Here is a 20,667-nt window from a genome sequence, read left to right as displayed (position 1 = left end):
AAGGGCTTTATAGGTCATAACCAACACTTTGAATTGTGACCCGAAACTGATCGGCAACCAATGCAGACTGCGGAATGTTGATGTGACATGGGCATATTTAGGGAAGCCCATAATTGCTCTCGCAGCTGCATTCTGCACGATCTGAAGTTTCCAAACACTTTTCAAAGGTTGCCACATGTAGAGAGCATTACAGTAGTCGAACCTCGAGGTGATGAGGGCATGAGTGACTGTGAGCAGTGACTCCCGGTCCAGATAGGGCCGCAACTGGTGCACCAGGCGAACCTGGGCAAATGCCCCCCTCGCCACAGCCGAAAGATGTTGCCCCCTGCGAACATTCCTGCAAGAGCTACAGGCCTTGTAACCTTATTTTCCCGATAACCCTCATAGCTTTGTCTCTTGGGTCTACACACAGTGGTGTTTTAGACAATGTAAATTCTTTGAATACCTCCGGAACCGCCTTCTAACGCACGAATCCCAGCGGCCGATAAGGTCCCACAGAGTTGACCTTCTCTGGGTCCCGTCGACTAAACAATGTCGTTTGGCGGGCCCCAGGGGAAGAGCCTTCTCTGTGGCGGCCCCGGCCATCTGGAATCAACTCCCCCCAGAGATTAGAACTGCCCCCACCCTCCTTGTCTTTTGCAAATTACTTAAGACCCACGTGTATCGCCAGACATGGGGGAACTGAGACAATTTGTTTCCATTGTAACATTGTTTTATTGTTGTTGTGAGCCGCTCCGAGTTTTCGGAGAAGGGCGGCATACAAATCTAATAAATTATTATTATTATTAATTATTATTATTATTAAATTCTTTGAAGTCCTTACTGTGAGGTCTGTCTTTGCTGTAGGTGTTCAAGAATTTGCAGTTGTTCATGGAGGAGAAAGAACCTGGAGACAACCTCTTTGATAAGCTTTCTGTAAGTGCTTGTTTAAGGGTCCCCTTTATTTTTTTGAGCAGTATAGTTAGGGGTTCTGAGATGGAAGAAGATAAAGATTCAATAGAATTACGCGGGATAGTTTACTTTTTGAATATCTTCTATTTGCATTTCAGTTCCAGGGTCTCATTATCTCTCCTAAGTCCAGGGGTCTCCAGACTTGGCGACTTTAAGACTTCTGCACTTTAACCCCAAGAATTTCCAGCCCCCATTCCAGGTCTTAATGTTGCCAAAGTTTGGAGACGTCTTAGTACATATGGCAGAAGTAGCTTTCATTACTACCACAAAACTCTTCAGTAAGATTTCTCTTGGATTAAAGATTATGGGAAGTGGATTAATGGCAATCCCACAGCTACATGGCACTGGACCAGGTTACTTACAGGACCGTCTTTTTGCCCCATGTATTCCAGTGACCGGTCAGGTCCCACAAAGTTGGCCTTCTCCAGGTTCAGCCAGACAATGTTGTTGGCGGGGCCTAGGGGAAGAGCCTTCTCTGTGGCGGCCCCGGCCCTCTCGAATGAACTCCCTCCAGAGATTTGCACTTCCCCCACTCTTCCCACCTTCGGTAAGGTATTAATAACCCACCTCTGCCGACAGGCCTGGGGCCACTGAGTTTCTAATATCTAGCCCCAGCCAAGGATAGGTTGTATGGTGCATGATGTGTGATTGATTAATTTTAAGTATTGGGGTTTTAAGATTGTATTTTCACTTAGGTTTCTAACACATTTGCATTAATTTTTGCTGTAAGTTGCCCTGAGTGTCAGGAGAAAGGTGGCACAGAAATCGAATTAATAAATAATAAATTGTTCTGTCGGGCTCTCTGGTAGAATCCTCCCAAAAATTCACAGGTACAAATTTCAGACACACACACACGTTTGAAAATTCAAAACAATGTTCTTTATAATGAAAATTCACTTAAACCAAGCCCTCTTTTGGTATAGCAAAGAGCACTCGTCTCCAAACAAACTGGTAATTTGTACAAGTCCCTTATCAGTTCTGAGATACTTAGCTTGCAGCTGTGAAGCAATTCACAGTCCTTCTTCTTTCACAAAGTGAAACACACTTTGCTCTGGTTTAGCTTCAAAGCGGGGAAAAATCAGCACACAAAGGTCAAAGTCAGCAAGGCAGGCAGGAAACACAACGATCAGATAATCCTCCACAATGGCCAAACCCACAGGCTGCTATTTATAGCAGCCTCACTAATGACCACAGCCCTACCCAACCACAGGTGGCCTCATTTTCTTTGATAATAATCTCTCAGTTGTTGCTGCCTATGCATCGCTCTCCGCATGTGTGGCTGTATCATTAACTCTTGTTCTGAATCCAAGGAGGAGCTAGATAATTGATCTCCTGAGCTGTCTGCCACACTCTCCTCCTCCCTGTCACTCATGTCTTCTTGGTCAGAGGAGTCTTCATCAGCAGATTCCACCGGGGGCAAAACAGGCCTGCAGCATGTGGATGTCTCCCCCACATCCACAGTCCTTGGGGCGGGAGCTGGGCCTGAGCTAACCACAACACCAAATAAATACCTTTGAGGGAGAAAGGAATTATTTCTCAGTTGCATGAAAGATAGGAGTTAAATTCCTACCTGTGCCTTCTTGAAATTGAAGGTCAGTTGAGAGCTGTTACCTGGGCCATTATTTTTTCCTGCTCCTCTTCTCTAACTTTATTCCCCACTTGTCTTCTCAGACAACAACGCTGAACAAACATCTCCAGGACCTGATGGATGGATTGACGGCAAAAGTCTTGCGGACATACAATGCGTCCATCACACTGCAGGAACAGCTCGAAGCACTGACCAATAGTAAATCAATTCTTTTTTAAAATAATATTTATTTTATTAATTTTTCAGAATAAAAGACAAAACAAGACGTACAATGTTTAACACAAAAAGGAGCTACAATTGCTCTGCTCAGCATAGAAGTCTTCTTAATACAGAAAAAACCCCTGCTTATAGTTAAGATCAATACAGAAAAGTAAACATCAATAAAATATCTCTATATAATATATGCTAACATAGAAATTTTAACTTTCCAGTACTTTTCACCAATTGTATAATTGTAATTTAAAGCAATTTGTAAAGAGAAAAAAATCTTATCTATCAAATATGGTATATTCAATCTAGTAAATTTATTTAACACTTTTAAAAGTCTTTTTTTATGTTCCACCAATTGTAAACCTTCTGCCAAGTTTTATAAAATTCTGTTTCAACTTGGTTATTCAACCTCATCATCATATGATGCATCATGTTCTAAGGCAGTGATGGCAAACCCTTTTGCGCACACACTATTGCGCCTGGGCGAGTGCTCACACCTATAATTCAATACCTGGGGAGGGTGAAAATGATTATTGTTGTTGTTGTTGTTATTATTATTATTATTATTATTATTATTTATTAGATCTGTATGCCGCCCCTCCCCGAAGACTTGGGGCGGCTCACAACAGCAATAAAAACAATATAGCAGTGGAACAAATCTAATATTAAAAACGTATAAAACCCTATCATTATTTAAAAAAAACCAAACAGCACATTCATACCAAACATACAACAAAGTATAAAAAAGCCTGGGGGAAAGGTGTCTCAACTCCTCTCTCCTGCCCCCTGGAGGCCAGAAACAGCCCGTTTCCTAACTTCTGGTGGGCCCTTTGGGCCCGTTTTTCACCCTCTCCAGGCTCCAAAGGCTTCTTTGGAGCAGGGGGAAGGCAAAAACACCCACTCCCATCCCCCCAGAGCCCTCTGGAAGCTGACAATGCCCTCCCAGAGCCTCCGTGTGAGCCAAAAATCAGCTGGCCAGCGCACACGTTTGCTGGAGCTGAGCTAGGGCAATGACTCACCTGTACCATAGGTTCACCATCACTGGACTAGCAGTAGCATTAGCATTACTATTGAACGCTCTCTACATGGGGCGACCTTTGAAGAGTGTTCGGAAACTTCAGATTGTGCAGAATGCAGCTGCGAGAGCTATCATGGGTTTTCCCAAGTATGCCCATGTCACACCAACACTCCGCAGTCTGCATTGGTTGTCAATCAGTTTCCGGTCACAATTCAAAGTGCTGGTTATGACCTATAAAGCCCTTCATGGCATCGGACCAGAATATCTCCGGGACCGCCTTCTGCTGCACGATTCCCAGCGACCGGTTAGGTGCCACAGAGTTGGCCTTCTCCGGGTCCCGTCGATTAAACAATGTCGTCTGACGGGACCCAGGGGAAGAGCCTTATCTCTGGCGGCCCCGACCCTCTGGAATCAACTCCCCCCAGAGGTTAGGATTGCCCCCACCCTCCTTGCCTTTCGTAAGCTCCTTAAAACCCACCTCTGTCGCCAGGCATGGGGAAATTGATTCCCCTGGGCCATTTCCGCTTTACGTATAGTTTGTATGAGATGTATGATTGTTTTTTTTATATTAAGGGTTTTAAATTGTTTTAACCATTGGATTTGTACTGCTTTGTTGTTGTGAGCCTCTCCGAGTCTCCGGAGAGGGGTGGCATACAAATCTAATAAATAATAATAATAATAATAATAATAATAATAATAATAATAATAAATATAATAAATAATAATAATAATTAATAATAGTTAATAATAATAGTTAATAATAATAATAATAATAATTAATAATAATAATAATAATAATAATAATCTCCAAGTCCCTTCAACTCTGTTCTTCTGATGATCTTGATTCCTTGAGCTAATTTCTCACACGTTGCACCCCCAGAGAAGGACAGCCTGGCTGCTAAGCTCCTCTCCTACAATCGAGCCAACCGAGCAGTGGCCGTTTTGTGTAACCATCAGCGGGCAACTCCAAAGACCTATGAGAAGTCCATGAAGAATCTCCAGGGAAAGGTGAGACAGTAAAATAAGCTCTTGGCATTGTTGCCATGCACTCAAAAACCTGATTGGGCTTATTATCAGGGGATAATAATTATTTTGGGAGAAACAGGGCAGATAGACGGACGGACGGACAGACAGGTGCTGTAGATAGATAGACAGACAGATAGATGCTGTAGATAGATAGACAGACAGACAGATGCTGTAGACAGACAGACAGACAGACAGATGCTGTAGATAGACAGATGCTGTAGATAGATATACAGACAGACAGATGCTGTAGATAGATAGACAGACAGACAGATGCTGTAGATAGACAGATGCTGTAGATAGATATACAGACAGATAGATGCTGTAGATGGATAGATAGACAGATGCTGTAGATAGATATAGATAGACAGACAGATGCTGTAGACAGACAGACAGACAGATGCTGTAGATAGACAGACAGGCAGACAGATGCTGTAGATAGATATACAGACAGACAGACAGACAGATGCTGTAGATAGATAGACAGATAGATGCTGTATATGGATAGATAGACAGATGCTGTAGATAGATATAGATAGACAGACAGATGCTGTAGACAGACAGACAGACAGATGCTGTAGATAGATAGACAGACAGACAGACAGATGCTGTAGATAGATATACAGACAGACAGACAGATGCTGTAGATAGACAGATGCTGTAGATAGATATACAGACAGACAGATGCTGTAGATAGATAGACAGATAGATGCTGTAGATGGATAGATAGACAGATGCTGTAGATAGATATACAGACAGACAGACAGATGCTGTAGATAGACAGATGCTGTAGATAGATATACAGACAGACAGATGCTGTAGATAGATAGACAGATAGATGCTGTAGATGGATAGATAGACAGATGCTGTAGATAGATATAGATAGACAGACAGATGCTGTAGACAGACAGACAGACAGATGCTGTAGATAGATAGACAGATAGACAGATGCTGTAGATAGATAGACAGACAGACAGACAGACAGATGCTGTAGATAGATAGACAGACAGACAGACAGATGCTGTAGATAGATAGACAGACAGATAGACAGATGCTGTAGATAGATAGACAGACAGACAGATGCTGTAGATAGATAGACAGACAGACAGATGCTGTAGATAGATAGACAGACAGACAGACAGATGCTGTAGATAGACAGACAGACAGACAGACAGATGCTGTAGATAGATAGACAGACAGATAGACAGATGCTGTAGATAGATAGACAGACAGATGCTGTAGACAGACAGACAGATGCTGTACATAGACAGACAGACATAGATGCTGTACATAGACAGACAGACAGACAGATGCTGTAGATGGACAGACAGACAGACAGGCATAGATGCTGTAGATAGACAGACAGACAGACAGACAGACAGACAGACAGACAGATGCTGTAGATAGATTTATTTATTTTATTTATTTATCAGATTTGTATGCCGCCCCTCTCCGTAGACTCAGGGCGGCTAACAACAATAATAAGACAATATAAACAAATCTAATATTTAAGTTTAAGTTAAATTAAAAAACCCTAATTTGAGAAACCAATCATACATAGAAACATACCAAGCATAAATTTTATAAGCCTAGGGGGAAGGGAATATCTCAATTCCCCCATGCCTGATGACAGAGGTGGGTAGATAGATAGATGAGAGATAGGTGAGATAGATTGATAAACATTTTCACAAAATGTTCTTAAAATACAATGCTGGTACTGATGCATGTTTGGCACGCATGATTATATAATTATACTGAGAAGGTCATTTGAGTCCAAAATATATCTTTGGCTCTGTAACAAAATATAGCTGCCCTCTTGTTCCCTTCTTACAAATGTAGGATGCTTGGCTGCATAGCTAGAGGTATAACAAGCAGGAAGAGGGATATTATGATCCCGCTGTATAGAGCGCTGGTGAGACCCCATTTGGAATAATACTGTGTTCAGTTCTGGAGACCTCACTTACAAAAAGATATTGACAAAATTGAACGGGTCCAAAGACGGGCTACAAGAATGGTGGAAGGTCTTAAGCATAAAATGTATCAGGAAAGAAGGAAAAGGGGGGACATGATCAAAACATTTCAATATGTTAAAGGGTTAAATAAGGTTCAGGAGGGAAGTGTTTTTAATAGGAAAGTGATCACAAGAAGAAGGGGGCACAATCTGAAGTTAGTTGGGGGAAAGATCAAAAGCAATGTGAGGAAATATTATTTCATTGAAAGAGTAGTAGATCCTTGGAACAAACTTCCAGTAGACATAGTTGGCAAATCCACAGTAACTGAATTTAAACATGCCTGGGATAAACATAGATCCATCCTAAGATAAAATACAGAAAATAGTATAAGGGCAGACTAGATGGATCATGAGGTCTTTTTCTGCTGTCAGTCTTCCATGTTTCTATGTTTCTAAAAATAAATAATCAAACTTTGCATTTTTCTCTCATTTGCCATCACTGGCATAGCACCACTCACAGGTTAGTATTACCGGTTTGCCCGAACCGGCTGAATACCACCTCTGAGTAGAGGACTCCGTTTTGTCTTACTCATCCTGTATTTCCAGATAGACGCCAGAAAGGACCAGCTGGTTGACGCAAAAGTGGGGCTGAGAAAGGCCATAGCAGAACACAGATGCAAGAAGGAGGCAAAATCCAAAGCGTGAGTGAAATATCTTAATTCTTTTGAGGCCTGGGGTGTTTAATTTCAGCAATGAGGGTCCCTCTTTATTGTCATTAAAAGGTATGTAGATATTTATTTATTATTAGAGTTGAAAGGGACCTTACAGGTCATCAAGTCCAACCCCCTGCCTGAGCAGGAAATCCTACATGACCCCAGCCAAATGGCAGTCCAATCTCCTCTTGAAAGTGTCCAAAGTTGGGGAGTCCACAACCTCCGGTGGCAGGCCGTTCCACTGGTTGATCACTCTCACTGTCAGGAAATTCTTTCTTATGTCCAGGTTGAATCTTTCCTTGGTCAGCTTCCAACCGTTGTTCCTCGTCCGGCCCTCTGGTGCCCTGGAAAACAGTGTGTCCCCCTCCTCTCTGTGGCAACCCCTTAAGTGCCTGTATACAGCTATCATGTCCCCCCTAGCCCTTCTTTTTACTAGACGATCCATGCCCAGTTCCAGCAACCTTTCCTCGTATGGCCTGGTCTCTAGTCCCCTTATCATTTTAGTTGCTCTTTTCTGCACCCTTTCCAGAGTCTCTATATCTCTTTTGAATTGTGGTGACCAGAACTGGATGCAATACTACAGGTGCAGTCTGACCAGGGCCTTATAGAATGGTATTATTACCTCTCTGGTCTTGGAGTGTATCCCCCTGTTCATGCAGCTTAGGATTGTGTTGGGTTTTTTAGCCGCTGCTGCACATTGCTGGCCCATGTTTAGCTGGTTATCCACCAAGAGTCCAAGATCCCTTTCACAGTCACTCATGGTGAGTGTAGATATCAGTGTAGTGGTGAAAGCCCCAGGCTTGAAACCAAGAGATGTGAGTTCCAGTCCTGCCTTAGGCATGAAAGCCGGCTGGGTGACTTTGGGCCAAACACCAGGAGACTGTGAGTTCTAGGTCACAAGAAGCATGGAAGCTGGTTGGGGGATTTTGGGCCAATCACCAGAAATTTGGGAGTTCTAGTCCTGCCTTAGGCATGAAAACTGTCTGGGTGATTTTGGGCCAATCACCAGGAAATTGGGAGTTGCCTTGGTTTCACGTTATAACAACTGGAGAACTAAAAGATTTGGTTTACTCCCTGGGAAGACGTCATGAGGCTGTAACTCGTGCTAAAGGTTACCCAACTATTAACTGACATGGTGATAGTTTTTGTATATCTCGTTTCCCCCCCCTACGGTGATAATTTTTGTATACAGTGGTACCTCTACCTAAGAATGCCTCTACTTACGAACCTTTCTAGATAAGAACCGGATGTTCAAGATTTTTTTGCCTCTTCTCAAGAACCATTTTCCACTTACAAACCCGAACCTCTGAAATTGTAACCGGAAAAGGCAGGGAGAATCCTCCGTGGGGCCTCTCTAGGAATCTCCTGTGAGGAAACAGAGCTGGAAAAAACAGGGAGAAGCCTCCGTGGGGCCTCTCTAGGAATCTCCTGGGAGGAAACAAGGCCTCCACCCTCCCTGTGTTTTCTCCAATGGCACAAATTATTTGCTTTTACATTGATTCCTATGGGAAAAATTGCTTCTTCTTACAGACTTTTCTACATAAGAACCTGGTCATGGAATGAATTAAGTTCGTTAAGTAGAGGTACCACTGTATCTTGTTTCACTTTTCTTCTTTATAGCTGCTAGTCTAATAGCAAATCCTTCATATAAGTTATTGCTTTACATTTTTGATTAAATTATCTCTCCATCGGTATATAATTTTATGGCACTACTCCGAGAAAAAGTGGTGGTGTTAACTAGTTTTAGAAAACGCACTTTTCCCAAAAAAGGATTTCCACAATTTTGGCCACTATTGTAATTATACATACAGTGGTACCTCGACATACGAGTTTAATTCGTTCCAGACCCGAGCTCGTAAGTCGATCAACTCGCATCTCGAACGAATGCCTCTAGACTTTGTTTTTCGCGCCGAGATAACCGGAAGCAAGGAGATTCTTGCGCCACCTAGTGGAAGCTCGGCTCGTATCCCGAATTTGAGCTTGGGTGTCGAACAGAAATTTTGCTCACGTCGCGGCTCGTAACTTGGAATACTCACATGTGGAGCAGCTCGTATCTAGGGGTACTACTGTATTTAAAATAACTCATATTGGCGAGGGAGTTCTGGAGTTTGAAACTCATCCATCTTGAAGTGCCTAAGCTTGAGAAACACTTTTACGAGTGCGTCTCTGTTTTGAAACAGTGCCCTAGAAAGGAAGAAGAAGCTGGTGAAGAAGCTAGAAGAACAGTTGGCGAAGCTGAAATTCCAGGCCACCGACAAAGTGGAAAACAAGCAGATTGCCCTGGGCACCTCTAAGTTGAATTACCTGGACCCCCGCATCACTGTGGCCTGGTGGGTAAAGGGCAGCTAGAAGGGGGCTTTAGAGGGAGAATGAAGGACAGGAACTTCAAAACAAATCTCTAGGCAGTGTAGAAATCCAAACAAATAAACTTGTGGGAGAAGGAATGGCAGAATATGGGGGCAGAGTCAAGATAGGATTCAGCCTGGAATCCCTACGTAGTCACAAACAAAGTCCAATTCTATTGGACTTGAATTGAATTGAATTGAATTTATTTATTTATTTATTTATTTATTATTCATTCATTCATTCATTCATTCATTCATTCATTTATTAGATTTGTATGCCACCCCTCTCCGCAGACTCGGGGCGGCTCACAGCAGTGATAAAACAGTATACAATGACAAATCTAATATTAAGTCTAAAATAACAATTTTACATTAAAAACCTAAAAAAAAAACCTTATATAAAAACATACAAACATTCCATACATAAAACTACATAGGCAAGGGGAGATGTCTCAGTTCCCCCATGCCTGACGGCAGAGGTGGGCTTTAAGAAGTTTATGAAAGGCAAGGAGGGTGGGGGTAGTCCTGATCTCCGGGGGGAGCTGGTTCCAGAGGGTTGGGGCCACCACAGAGAAGGCTCTTCCCCTGGGTCCCGCCAGACATCATTGTTTAGTCGACGGGACCCGGAGAAGGCCAACTCTGTTGGATCTAACCGGCCGCTGGGATTCATGCGGCAGAAGGCGGTCCCAGAGATATTCTGGTCCGGTGCCATGAAGGGCTTTATAGGTCATAACCAACACTTTGAATTGTGACCGGAAATTGATCGGCAACCAATGCAGACTGCGGAGTGTTGGTGTGACATGGGCATATCTGGGGAAGCCCATGATTGCTCTCGCAGCTGCATTCTGCACGATCTGAAGTTTCCGAACACTTTTCAAAGGTAGCCCCATGTAGAGAGCATTACAGTAGTCGAGGCTCGAGGTGATGAGGGCATGAGTGACTGTGAGCAGTGAGCCCCGGTCCAGGTAGGGTCGCAACTGGTGCACCAGGCGAACCTGGGCAAACCAGCTAGATAACCTCATCAAAGCAGTAGATTTAGTTTCAGTCTCTTGCAGTGCTGATGTTAGCTGACTAATGAAACATCTGACCGAAAACAATGAAATTTGGAGAACATGAAAAATAGCAATAGCCCTTAGACCCCTGGTTCCCAAAGTGGGGCTCATACCCCCTGGAGGCAATTTGATTTTTAATAGGGGCAATTTGAAGACGCACTTGTGCTGATAGGCTTGGGGACACTAATATTTACGGCCCTTGCCTATGAAAGAATGTATGCTGAATGAGAAATAAGTTGATGGACTGTGCATGATTGTTTTTTAGATCAATTTGGAGTTTTAAGATTACTTGTTTTATTTATTTACTTGCTTACTTACTTACTTATATATATTCGACTTCTATGCCGCTCAATCCCAAAGGACGCAGGGCGGCTTGCAATAATGATATAAATACAAACACAGAACAATAAATAGGAATCGAATATAATATCTAAACTATAAAACCCCGTAATAAAAAACCCATACAGACCCCTGGAGGGGTCTGTAATATGGTAAATGATTTAGCGTTACTAGATAAATGGTCAAAGCAATGGAAACTGCAGTTTAATGTTTCCAAATGTAAAATAATGCACTTGGGGAAAAGGAATCCTAAATCTGAGTATTGCATTGGCAGTTCTGTGTTAGCAAAAACTTCAGAAGAGAAGGATTTAGGGGTAGTGATTTCTGACAGTCTCAAAATGGGTGAGCAGTGTGGTCGGGCAGTAGGAAAGGCAAGTAGGATGCTTGGCTGCATAGCTAGAGGTATAACAAGCAGGAAGAGGGAGATTGTGATCCCCTTATATAGAGCGCTGGTGAGACCACATTTGGAGTACTGTGTTCAGTTCTGGAGACCTCACCTACAAAAAGATATTGACAAAATTGAACGGGTCCAAAGACGGGCTACAAGAATGGTGGAAGGTCTTAAGCATAAAACGTATCAGGAAAGACTTAATGAACTCAATCTGTATAGTCTGGAAGACAGAAGGAAAAGGGGGGACATGATCGAAACATTTAAATATGTTAAAGGGTTAAATAGGGTTCAGGAGGGAAGTGTTTTTAACAGGAAAGTGAACACAAGAACAAGGGGACACAATCTGAAGTTAGTTGGGGGAAAGATCAAAGGCAATATGAGAAAGTATTATTTTACTGAAAGAGTAGTAGATCCTTGGAACAAACTTCCAGCAGACGTGGTTGGTAAATCCACAGTAACTGAATTTAAACATGCCTGGGATAAACATATATCCATTGTAAGATAAAATACAGGAAATAGTAAAAGGGCAGACTAGATGGACCATGGGGTCTTTTTCTGCCGTCAGTCTTCTATGTTTCTATAAAATGGGCTTCCCAAGGTATGCCCATGTCACACCAACACTCCGCAGTCTGCATTGGTTGCCGATCAATTTCCGGTCACAATTCAAAGTGTTGGTTATGACCTATAAAGCCCTTCATGGCACCGGACCAGATTACCTCAGGGACCGCCTTCTGCTGCACGAATCCCAGCGACCGGTTAGGTCTCACAGAGTTGGCCTTCTCCGGGTCCCGTCAACTAAGCGATGTTGTTTGGCGGGACCCAGGGGAAGAGCCTTCTCTGTGGCGGCCCCGACCCTTTGGAACCAACTCCCCCCAGATATCAGAGTTGCCCCCACCCTCCTTGCCTTTTGTAAGCTCCTTAAGACCCACGTCTGTCGTCAGGCATGGGGGAATTGAGATATTCCCTTCCCCCTAGGCTTATAGAATTTATGCATGGTATGTCAGTATGTATGATTGGTTTCTTAAATTGGGGTTCTTTTTTAAATTAACTTAAATATTAGATTTGTTTACATTGTATTAATATTGCTGTTAGCCGCCCCGAGTCTACGGAGAGGGGCGGCATACAAATCTGATTAATAAATAATAAATAATTAATAAATAAATAATAAATAATTAATAAATAATTAATAATAAATAAATAAATAATAATAAATAATAAATAAATAAATAATAAATAATAAATAATAAATAAATAAATAATAAATAATAAATAATAAATAAATAAATAATAAATAAATAATAAATAATAAATAAATAATAAATAAATAATAAATAATTGCCTCCTCCACTTCTGCTTTGATGCTGACCTGTGTCCTTCTGCATTCCTTGACTCTAGGTGCCGACGGTTTGACGTGCCCATCGAGAAGATTTACAGCAAAACTCAACGAGAGAAGTTTGCGTGGGCCATTGCGATGGCGGGTGAAGATTTTGTATTCTGAAAGGACCTAGGCGACTCCCAGTCTGTTGAGGTTCGCTCGTTGGCATGTTGTGTGTGCCTTTGTTATCAGGGAGAGCTGTTTTGCACACAAAATACATCTAAAAGAGAATGGAGAGCCCGTCGTTTCTTCTTCTGCGTAAAACGGGAGTTTGCCCCGTTTTATTTATTTATGAGTAAGTATTCGTTCTCCATCCTTAGATGTTGGATGGCTCACGAGAACAACAACTTTGAGGAGATACATGGAGTCCAGGAAGGAAAGAGACTTTTCGTAGGCCATTTGGTGCATTTTCTAACTTTTTTCCTCCTTGGGTGCTACCTCACCATCTTTATTCCTCATCCTTTAGTGAGGAATCTCAAGCTAACTAAACCAGTTGAGTGCCTTCCTTTGGGAGAGACAAGATAGAGGTAGGTCCCTTCCTCCTTAACTGGACTGCGGTCCAGATGTTATCGGAGATGCCTTCAAAAATGTGGATCAGAAGAAATGGGTAGCCCAAGGCTGTTCCTACACACAGTTTTGACACACTCACTGATGATAAGTTAAATTTATCACCGAGTATTTGTAATAGAAATTGTGCAAAGTTACCCAAGTCAGGAAAGTTCTGCAGATTTTGTCAGTAAACATCTACAGGTGAAACTCGAAAAATTAGAATATCGTGCAAACGTTCACTTATTTCAGTAATGCAACTTAAAAGGTGAAACATAATTTATTTATTTATTTATTGGATTTGTATGCCGCCCCTCCCCGTAGACTCGGGGCAGCTAACAACAGTAATAAAAAACATCATGTAAATCCAATACTAAAACAACTAAAAAACCCTTATTGTAAAACCAAACATCCCTACAAACAAACATACCATGTATAAATTGTAAAGGCCTAGGGGGAAAGAATGTCACAGTTCCCCCATGCCTGATGACAGAGGTGGGTTTTAAGGAGCTTACGAAAGGCAAGGAGGGTAGGGGCAATTCTAATCTCTGGGGGGAGTTGATTTCAGAGGGCCGGGGTCGCCACAGAGAAGGCTTTTCCCCTGGGCCCCGCCAAACGACATTGTTTTGTTGACGGGACCCGGAGAAGACCCACTCTGTGGGACCTAGCCGGTCGCTGGGATTCATGCCGCAGAAGGCGGTCTCGTAGATACCCTGGTCCGGTGCCATGAAGGGCTTTATAGGTGATAACGAACACTTTGAATTGTGACCGGAAACTGATCCGCAACCAATGCAGACTGCAGAGTGTTGGTGTTACATGGGCATTTTTGGGAAAGCCCATGATATCTCTCGTAATATATGAGAGATGCTCATAACATGCAAGGCAAGATAGTTCAAGTTGTGATTTGTCATAATTGTGATGATTATGGGGTACAGCTTATGAAAACCCCAAATCCACCATCTCAGAAAATTAGAATGTTGCATGAAATCAATAAAGCAAGGATTGTACACAGAACAATATTGCCCCGAGTCTTCGGAGAGGGACGGCATACAAATCTAATAAATTATTATTATTATTAATTATTATTATATTGTTAATATCGCACCTCTGAAAAGTATAAGCATGCATTGGTTCTCGGGACTTGGTTTGTGCCTCTTTGGCAGCAGTTACTGTCTCAAAGCAGCATGGTACGATATTCAAATTTTTCGAGTTTCACTTGTACAATTCATAGCCAGTTTATGATGGTTGGGTAATTAAACAGTAGCTAGACTTCAAAACCAACAAAGGATGCAACATATATACTAGGGCAGGGGTAGGTAAAGTTGGCTCTTCTATGGCTTGTGGACTTCAACTCCCAGACTTGCTGAACTAGCATGATTGGCTCACGAATTCTGGGAGTTGAAGTCCACAAGTCATAGGAGAGCCATCTTTGCCTACCCCTGCACTAGGGTTAGGCAACTATGATCCTTTTACCAAGAATTCTGGGAGATAAAGTCCACAAATCATCAAGGGGCCATAGTTGCTCACCTGTGGTCTAGAGCAGTGTTTCCCAACCTTGGCAACTTGAAGATATCTGGACTTCAACTCCCAGAATTCCCCAGCCAGCATTTGCTGGCTGGGGAATTCTGGGAGTTGAAGTCCAAATATCTTCAAGTTGCCAAGGTTGGGAAACACTGGTCTAAAGTGCCAATATATTGAGTGATTAATTCCAGAGTTTGTTTCTAGAGCCATTAGTAGGTGGGATTCCTTCCACAATTAATATTCTGGGATCATCTAATCCTTCCACAACAATTATGGCGGTGGTGGTAATTCTAGGGTTAAAATCTTTGTTTCAATTGCCACATATCGATTTTATGCTTCAATTCTACTTCCTTAAAAAATTCAGCCCTTGAGTTTGGTGCCACTGGTGATTAAAAGTATTCTTAGATCTAATTATTTCTAGAGTCACTTTCAGGTTTATTGGATGTTTTTCTGAGAACAAGGTGATTGGCGTTCATTAATATAATGGGAAGAATTCAATGCAGAATCAATTTACTTACCTGGTAAAGCAGTAAGTGGAGTGGAATCAACTTTTTCTAGTTCAGTGGCCGTCCAAAGCCATCATAGGAATGAATGTTGATTGGGGATGATGGACACTTTTATCCAAGACAGAAGAGGGTATCACTTTGGGAATACAGTAATCCCTCAATTTTCGCAGGTTCAAACCGCGAGACGGCTATACCATGTTTTTTCAAAAAATATTAATTAAAAAATACTCCGTGTTTTTTTTTTCTATACCACGGTTTTTCCCACCCGATGACGTCATACGTCATCATCAAGAGTCACTTCTCTCTCTCTTTCTCTCTTTCCTGTCATTCTCTGCTTCAATCATTTTCTCATTTCTCTTTTTTCTCCCCTTTTTTCTATCATTTCTCTCTCTCTACCTTCCACTCTCTCCCCTCTTGCTCTCTCTCTCTTTCTCACTCTCTCCCTCTCTCCTTTCTATCTCGCTCTGTTGCTCTCTCTCTGTGAGAACGTCTGCCCCACCTCTCCTGCAGCCCCCTTGCTGACAGCTGGGACGAAAGCGCTCTCAGCTAAGGGACTGTGAGAGGGGTGGGGCGGGCATTCTCAAAGCGCTCAGAGCGGCTAGCGGCCGAATGAGGAGGACGAGAAGCCGTAGCCGCCAGCGCTGCTTCAGGAGGACCCGTACCCCAAGAAAGCCGGTGAGAGGGGTGGATCGGGTGGGCGGGGGGTAGCGGCGAGGGGGCTGGAGGCGCTGGGGAGGTGGAAGTGGCCGACATTCAAAACAATCTTTGCCGGCCTGCGCACTTTCGTCGCTCCCCACCCCCAACTTCAAGCCCAGCTCCTTGCGTGGCCTTGGAAAAGGGTGCGCAGGGGGAATTTTTGGCTGTCCGTAGCCAAAAATGGTGTATATACTTTCACATCTCTACTTCGCGGAAATTCGACTTTCGCGGGCAGTCTGGGAACGCAACCCCTGCGAAAATCGAGGGATCACTGTATATTTAAGACTTTAAGTGCCAGCTTTGCTTGGGGTTTTAGCTGAATTCACCAGGACCCAGTGAAGGAAGCAGCTAAGAGGTCTGCTTATTAAAATAAAAATTTTATACAGTTCAATATTTGAATAGCTTATTTCTATCACTATGTGAAGCAGGTAGCGTGGAATGTTTCAGAGCTAGAAATTTGCACTAATAGAAACTAATATGTCGGAATTATTTTCATGTGAAATTGCCACTACAATTTCATCATTGTGTATATTGTTCTTGATACAATGGGAATAACCAAAAAAAAAGAGAAGAAGATTCATTTCTGTTCTAATATATGTCATGCCAGAAATGTATTACAATAATACTCTTTTCTGCTGCTATTTTCTCAGAAACTTGTTTGGGTGGTTTTATTCGACCCCAATTCTAATGCCTTTATTTATTTATTTGAGACTGTCTTGTTCAACAGAGGATTTATCTATAAATGTATTTTTTGAGGTCAATCACAGGGCCTTTTTCCTTGGATTGCCCCATTTTTCTAATATTTTGCAACCAATTAAAAATGGAGTTTTGAAAAGATTCGGGTGGTTTCTTACTTTCTTCTCGATGTGATGCGACCTCTCGCCACACGAGGGCGTGCGTCTTTGCCAGTGTCTGATGTTGTTCCGGTCACATTTATGGAGAAAGATGTACAGAAGTCACAAGTAAAAATCTTGTGATTGCTTTATCGGAGTCTGTGAGGGGCTCTTGTGCTCCGCCTGTCAGCCACCTTGTTGTGTGAACGTGCCCAGTTTGATGGGAAGAATGCAAGGAAAGGAAAAGGAAGGGAGGGAGGGAGGAAGAAGGAAAGAAAGGAAAGAAAGAAAGAGAAAGAAAGGAGAGAGAAAGAAAGAAAAAAAAGAAAGAAAGAAAAAGGCAAAAAAAGGGAAGGAAGGGTGAGGGAGGTCTGGAATTTAAGAGGAAGGGAGAGGGAAAGGAAGGGAGGGAAGGAAAGAGGAAGAGAAGGGAGGAAGATGGGAAAGGAAGGAAGGAAAGATGGTGAAGGCAGAAAAGGGAAGGAACGAGAAAGGGAGAAGGAGGGAGGAAGAAAAAAGGGCGAGGGAGGTCCCGAGTCTTCGCCCCGAGTCTTCGGAGAGGGGCGGCATACAAGTCCAACTAATAAATAAATAAATAAAATTTAAAAGGAGGGAAAGGAAGGAAGGAAGGAAGATGAGAAGGAAGGAAAGATGGTAAGGGAAGGAAATAAACAAGAAAGGAAGAGGGGAGAGGAAGAAAAAACGGTGAGGGAGGACTGGAATTTAAAAGAAAAGGGAGAGGGAAAGGAAGGGAAGGGAAGGAGGGAAAGAAAGGCAGGAAGATGGGAAGGGAGGGAAGGAAGGAAGGAAGATGGGAAGGAAGGAAAGATGGCGAGGGAAGGAAAGGTACGGAATGAGAAAGGAAGAAGGAGGGAGGAAGAAAAAGGTGAGGGAGTTTTGGAATTTAAGAGAGGGAAGGAAAGAAGGTGAAAGAAAGGAAGGAAGATAGGGAGGGAAGGAAGGAAATACGATGAGGGCAGAAAAGGGAAGGAACGAGAAAGGAAGAGGGAGGAAGAAAAAAAGGGCGACGGAGATCTGGAATTTAAGAGAAAGGAAGGGAGAGGGAAGGGAGGGAAGGAAGGAAATATAATGAGGGCAGAAAAGGGAAGGAATGAGAAAGGGAAAGGGAGGAAGAAAAAAGGGCAAGGGGGGTCTGGAATTTAAGAAGAAGGAAGAGGGAAGGGAAGGAAGAAAAGTAAAAGGGAGGGAGGGAGGTTGAATTTCAGAGGAAGGAAGGAAGATGGGGAGGAAGGAAGAAGATGAGGGAGGCAGAGGGAAGGAAGGATGAAAGTGAACAAGGTTGGGAACTTCAGAGGAAAGGAGGTACGGGTAGGAAAAGGAAGGGAAAGGAAGGAAACCAAAAGAAGGAAGAAAAGGAATAAAGGAAGGGAAAAGAAGAAAAAACAACACAACCAAGCAGAGAAAGTACCAACTCTTAATTTACAACCCTTTACATTCCATGCCTGAAGTTGCAACCTTCCTCACACTTACAGCCATCCCAGCATCCTCACACTTATACAATCAACTGTCAGGTGTTTGGCAACCAGCACGAATTTATGGTAGAGTCATTGTTGTAATGGTAATAATGATGGTAAGGTAATTGCCATGATTTCACAGTTCTGGAGGAAGCCTGCCCAAATGCCAGGAAGTAGAAATTCAACTCCAATGGTCGTGTTCTCCAGAAATGAGTTCAGAACATGCAGCAATTCTTTAATTGTACGGTTGATTTAATCTTCTCAGCAATCTGCGAAATCGTCACGTCTTCCTCCGCAGTCACTGAATGTGCAATTATAAGGCGGGGATGAATTGCCTCTTTATGTGGAGGGAATGCGGTTCTACCAACTACTTTGATCATCTCACACGCCAAACCAGAGCAAACAAAACTTTCACCAGACCAATCCTTGAATACAGCTCATCTGTCTGGAACCTACACCGCATTTCGGACATAAATACAGTGGTACCTCGTGATACGAACCCCTCGTGATATGAACCCGGGGTTTGGAAATTTTTTGCCTCTTCTTATGAACTTTTTTCGGCTTATGAACCCACTGCAGATCGCAAAATGGCGCTCTGCTGGGCGCCGCCGCCCGGCTGTCACCTTTTAAAAAAGCTGGGGGGCTTCTCGGCGTTCTGAACCCGAACCTGAACTTTTCCGGTTTGGGAGGCCACCGAGAAGCGCTCCGGCTCGGCTGTCACCTTCTGAAACAGCCGGGGGGCTTCTCGGCGTTCTCCCGAACGCCGAACCCAGAAGTTCGGGTTTGAGTTCCGGAGGCCGCCGAGAAGCACCCGGCTGTTTCAGAAGGTTACAGCTGGGCGCCGCCGCTCGGCGGAGCGCCGTTTTTACGATCAGCGGCGGCGTTTTTGGCCGATCTGGAGGCTAGAAAGGAGGTGGGGAATCCCAATAGGGAATTCCATGGGCGTAGCCTTGACGTCACGAAGACCAAACCAGGTGACAGCTGGGCGGTGGCGCCCAGCGGAGCGCCATTTCGTGATTTTTTTTCTTTTTGCACGGATTAATTGCTTTTACATTGTTTTGTATGGGAAACAATGTTTCGTCTTACGAACTTTTCGCCTTATGAACCTACTCCCGGAACCAATTAGGTTCGTAAGAAGAGGTATTACTGTACATGAGAAAGTGTCCAGAAAGTCTTTGGAGAAGAACTAGCTACACAAAACATAAATATAAATTTACAAATATCTAATGGAAAAAGAGAGACCGGAAGAAATAGTAAAGGGCCCAATGATAGCCTGGGCAAAATGTTTTGGCTACAATATATATTTAGAAGAATGGGAACAAATCTGGAAAAGAAATATCAAATTGACTCAATCTATGGTATATAAATAAAATCAATATAAAATGCTATACCGCTGGCATCTCCCACCAAAGAGATTGGCTAAAATACACAAAAATAACAATTCGACATGCTGGAAATGAAAGAAAAGTACTTATTTTCATTAGTGGTGGGCTTGTACAAAGACGAAAAAATATTGGAAAAAAAGTGAGTAATTGGTTACAACAAATAACAGGCTTAACGATCGAGTATACACCTGAATTTTTCTTATTAGGAATTATGAAAAGATCTTATCCTAAAAATGTAAGATATTTAATTTTGCATATAATAACAGCGGCAAGGATCGCATTTGCACAGAAATGGAAAAAGACCAAGATAATCAAAAAAATTTACAAGTGTGCCGAGATGGACAGGCTGACTATGGAACTAAATAATCAAATTGATTCGGACTATTACTCAATTTGGACAAAACGGTTTTCATGGACAAACAGGATTCCACAACAAGAGTATGTACAAATGTAATCAAAGGTATATTTGATAAGAATGTATATACATGATGCAGATTCACCTGTAAATAGGATTATATGTTGTATCGAAAAATATAAAAGCATCAATAAACATATTTATATATACTGTATATAAAAAAGAAAGTGTCCAGAGATACTTTACGAGAAGAGCCCTCCACTCCTCCACTCACAACAGAATACCCTATGCAACTAGACTCACAATCCTAGAAAGCTTAGCACTACGTCGTACCATGCCGCCTTGATTGCATCAGCGGAATCCCGCCCGGCTGCTCTGTTTAGGGTGACCCGCT

At 42.7% G+C, this 20,667-nt stretch overlaps 1 protein-coding gene across 2 annotated transcripts in view; it reads left to right on the top strand.

Moving 5' to 3' along the window:
* The window catches only part of TOP1MT (DNA topoisomerase I mitochondrial), a 33,842-nt gene extending 20,063 nt beyond the window's left edge, over window positions 1-13,779 (top strand). For both annotated transcript variants that reach the window (XM_070749300.1, XM_070749301.1), the window contains 6 exons: window positions 847-915; window positions 2,623-2,737; window positions 4,648-4,775; window positions 7,348-7,442; window positions 9,635-9,784; window positions 12,977-13,779. In XM_070749300.1, coding sequence (XP_070605401.1) covers window positions 847-915; window positions 2,623-2,737; window positions 4,648-4,775; window positions 7,348-7,442; window positions 9,635-9,784; window positions 12,977-13,079 — 660 coding nt within the window. In that variant the 3' untranslated portion in view covers window positions 13,080-13,779. The remainder of the gene's footprint in view (window positions 1-846; window positions 916-2,622; window positions 2,738-4,647; window positions 4,776-7,347; window positions 7,443-9,634; window positions 9,785-12,976) is intronic.
* The last annotated feature ends 6,888 nt before the right edge of the window (window positions 13,780-20,667 follow it).

The sequence above is a fragment of the Erythrolamprus reginae genome, chromosome 3, assembly GCF_031021105.1.
Source record: "Erythrolamprus reginae isolate rEryReg1 chromosome 3, rEryReg1.hap1, whole genome shotgun sequence".
Classification (NCBI taxonomy): domain Eukaryota; kingdom Metazoa; phylum Chordata; class Lepidosauria; order Squamata; family Dipsadidae; genus Erythrolamprus; species Erythrolamprus reginae.
Note: the sequence above shows the minus strand (reverse complement) of the source record. Positions and strands in the feature narration are given on the sequence as shown.